General features: G+C 43.7%; 1 protein-coding gene across 1 annotated transcript; it reads left to right on the top strand.

The window, feature by feature from the left end:
* Positions 1-616: 616 nt before the first annotated feature.
* On the top strand, positions 617-3,008 carry LOC138877642 (uncharacterized). The gene is made up of 3 exons (XM_070157267.1): positions 617-765; positions 1,081-1,158; positions 2,753-3,008. The coding sequence occupies exons 1-3, from the start codon at positions 617-619 to the stop codon at positions 3,006-3,008; spliced, it is 483 nt and encodes a 160-aa protein (XP_070013368.1).

Genomic DNA, 3,008 nt, shown 5'->3' with positions numbered 1-3,008 from the left:
GCCTGTTTCTATGCACTCCCTGCTAGACCAGATATTATTGCTTAAGATGCGGTGATCACATGTATTATCTCAGTTTGCTATACGGATGCCTTTGTTATTATTTGATTCTGATTCCACTTTTTTATATATGTATTTTGCTCATTATTTGGATACCCCCGCGATTCTCTTGTTTTATCTATTCATGTATCTACACCAGTGGGCGATACTACTATTGTGGACCATGTGTGTTAGTCATGTGTAGTGACTATTGGGGGACTAGAGACTAGAGTGGATCTGTTGCTGCTTAGTATGGTTGACTTTGATGTGATATTGGGCATGAATTGGTTGTCTCCATGTCATGATTCTAGATTGTCATGCTAAGACGATGACGTTGGCTATGCCGGAAGTGCCACAGATTGAGTGGCGAGGTTCGTCAGATTATGTTCCCAATAGGGTGATTTCATTATTGAAGGCCCAACGGATGGTTGGGAAGGGTTGTCTCTCTTATTTTGCCTTTGTGAGGGACGCTAGTGTAGAGACTCCTACTATTGATTCAGTTCTGGTGGTGAGGGATTTTCCGGATATGTTTCCTGCAGACCTACCGGGCACACAACCCATTTCTATTCCATCGTATCATATGGCACCGATAGAGTTAAAGGAATTGAAGGAACAACTTCAAGAACTCCTTGGTGAGGGGTTTATTTGGCCTAGTGCGTCACCTTGGGGTACACCAGTTCTATTTATGAAGAAGAAGGATGACACTATGAGAATGTGCATTGATTACAGGTAGTTGAACAAAGTTACAATCAAGAACAATTATCCTTTGCCTCGTTTTGATGATTTATTTAACCAGCTTCAGGGAACGAGGGTGTTCTCCAAGATCGACTTAAGGTTAGGGTATCACCGGTTGAAGATTAGGGACTCAGATATTTTTAAGACAACTTTCAAGACTCGATATGGTTATTATGTGTTCCTTGTGATGTCTTTTGGGCTGACCAATACCCTAGAAGCGTTCATGCATTTGATGAACAGCGTGTTTCGGCCTTATCTCTACTCATTTGTTATTGTATTCATTGATGATACCCTGGTGTACTTTCATAGCCAGGAGGAATACGCTGAGCATTTGAGAGTTGTATTGCAGCAGTTGAGAGAGGAGAAACTTTATGCTAAGTTCTCCAAGTATGAGTTTTGGCTCAGTTCGGTGGCATTCTTGGGGCTCGTGGTGTCCAGTGAGAGTATTCAGGTGGATCCGAAGAAGATAGAGGTGGTTCAGATTTGGCCCATGCCGTCCTCAACGACAGAGATGCATAGCTTTCTTGGGTTGGCGGGTTATTACCGCCGGTTCATTCAGGGATTTTCATCTATTGCATCGCCTTTGACCAAATTGACCTAAAAAGGTGCTCTTTTCAGGTGGTCGGATGAGTGTGAGTCGAGCTTTTAGAAGCTCAAGACTGCCTTGACCATAACCCTAGTGTTAGTTCTGCCATCAGCTTCTGGTTCATATTTAGTATATTGAGATGCTTCTCAGATCGGTATCGAGTGTGTTTTGATGGAGGAGGGTAGAGTGATTGTTTATGCTTCACATCAGTTGAAGCCCCATGAGAAGAACTACCCTGTCCATGATTTGGAGTTGGCAGTCATTGTTCACGCATTGAAGATTTTGAGGCACTATCTCTATGGTGTGTCTTGTGAGGTGTTTACTGATCATCATAGCCTCCAACACCTGTTCAAATAGAAGGATCTCAATTTGAGGCAGCGGAAATGGTTGGAGCTGCTAAAGGACTATGATATTACCATTTTGTACTATTTGGGAAAGGCCAATGTGGTGGCCGATGCCTTGAGTAGGAAAGCGGTAAGTATGGGTAGTCTTGCATTTATTCCTGTTGGGGAGAGACCCCTTACAGTTGATGTTCAGGCTTTGGCCAATCGGTTTGTGAGATTGGATATTTGGAAAACCAACGGGTCCTAGCTTGCGTGGTTTATCGGTCATCCTTATTCGATCGCATCAGAGAGTGCTAGTGTGATGATCCTCATTTGCTTGTCCTCAAGGGAAAAATTCTGCATGATGATGCCAGAGATGTGACTATTGGTGATGAGGGGTATTGAGGATGCAGAGCCGGATATGTGTGCCCAATATGGATAGGCTACGAGAGTTGATTCTAGAAGAGGCCCATAGCTCGTGATATTCCATCCATCCGGGTTCCACAAAGATGTATCCGGATTTGAGACAATACTATTAGTGGAGGAGAATGAAGAAAGATATAGTGGGGGTTTGTAGCTCGGTGTCTCAACTGTCAGCATGTGAAATATGAGCGACAGGGTGGCTTGCTTCAGCAAATAGAGATTCTAAAGTGGAAGTGGGAGCAAATCACCATGGATTTCGTAGTTGGGCTTCTACGGACTTTGAGGAAGTTTGATGCTATTTAGGTGATTGTGGATCAGCTGACCAAGTCTGTGCACTTCATTCCTGTGTGTACTACCTATTCGTCAGAGCGGTTGACTGAGATTTAGATCAGAGAGATTGTTCGCCTTCATGGAGTGCCCGTTTCTGTCATTTCAGACAGAGGCACGTAGTTTACATTGCAGTTTTGGAGGGCCTTGTAGCGAGAGTTGGGCACTCAGGTTAAGTGGAGCACAATATTTCACCCTCAAACGGACGGGCAGTCCAAGCGCACTATTCAGATTTAGAGGATATACTACGTGCTTGTGTCATTGATTTTGGTGGTTCATGGGACTAGTTTCTACCATTAACACAGTTTGTTTACAACAATAGTTATCAGTCAAGTATTCAGATGGCTCCATATGAGGCTTTATATGGGAGGCGGTGTAGTTCTCCAGTGGGTTGGTTTGAGCCGGGTGAGGCTAGGCTTTTGGGTACAAACTTAGTTCAGGATGCACTAGAAAAGGTAAAAGTGATTCAGGAGCGGCTTTGCACAACACAGTCAAGACAAAAGAGTTATGCTGACAAAAATGTCCATGATGTGTCTTATATGGTTGGGGAAAAGGTTCTACTAAAGGTTCACCCATGA

The sequence above is a fragment of the Nicotiana sylvestris genome, chromosome 9 (assembly GCF_000393655.2).
Source record: "Nicotiana sylvestris chromosome 9, ASM39365v2, whole genome shotgun sequence".
In the NCBI taxonomy this organism is placed as follows: Eukaryota; Viridiplantae; Streptophyta; class Magnoliopsida; order Solanales; family Solanaceae; genus Nicotiana; species Nicotiana sylvestris.
Note: the sequence above shows the minus strand (reverse complement) of the source record. Positions and strands in the feature narration are given on the sequence as shown.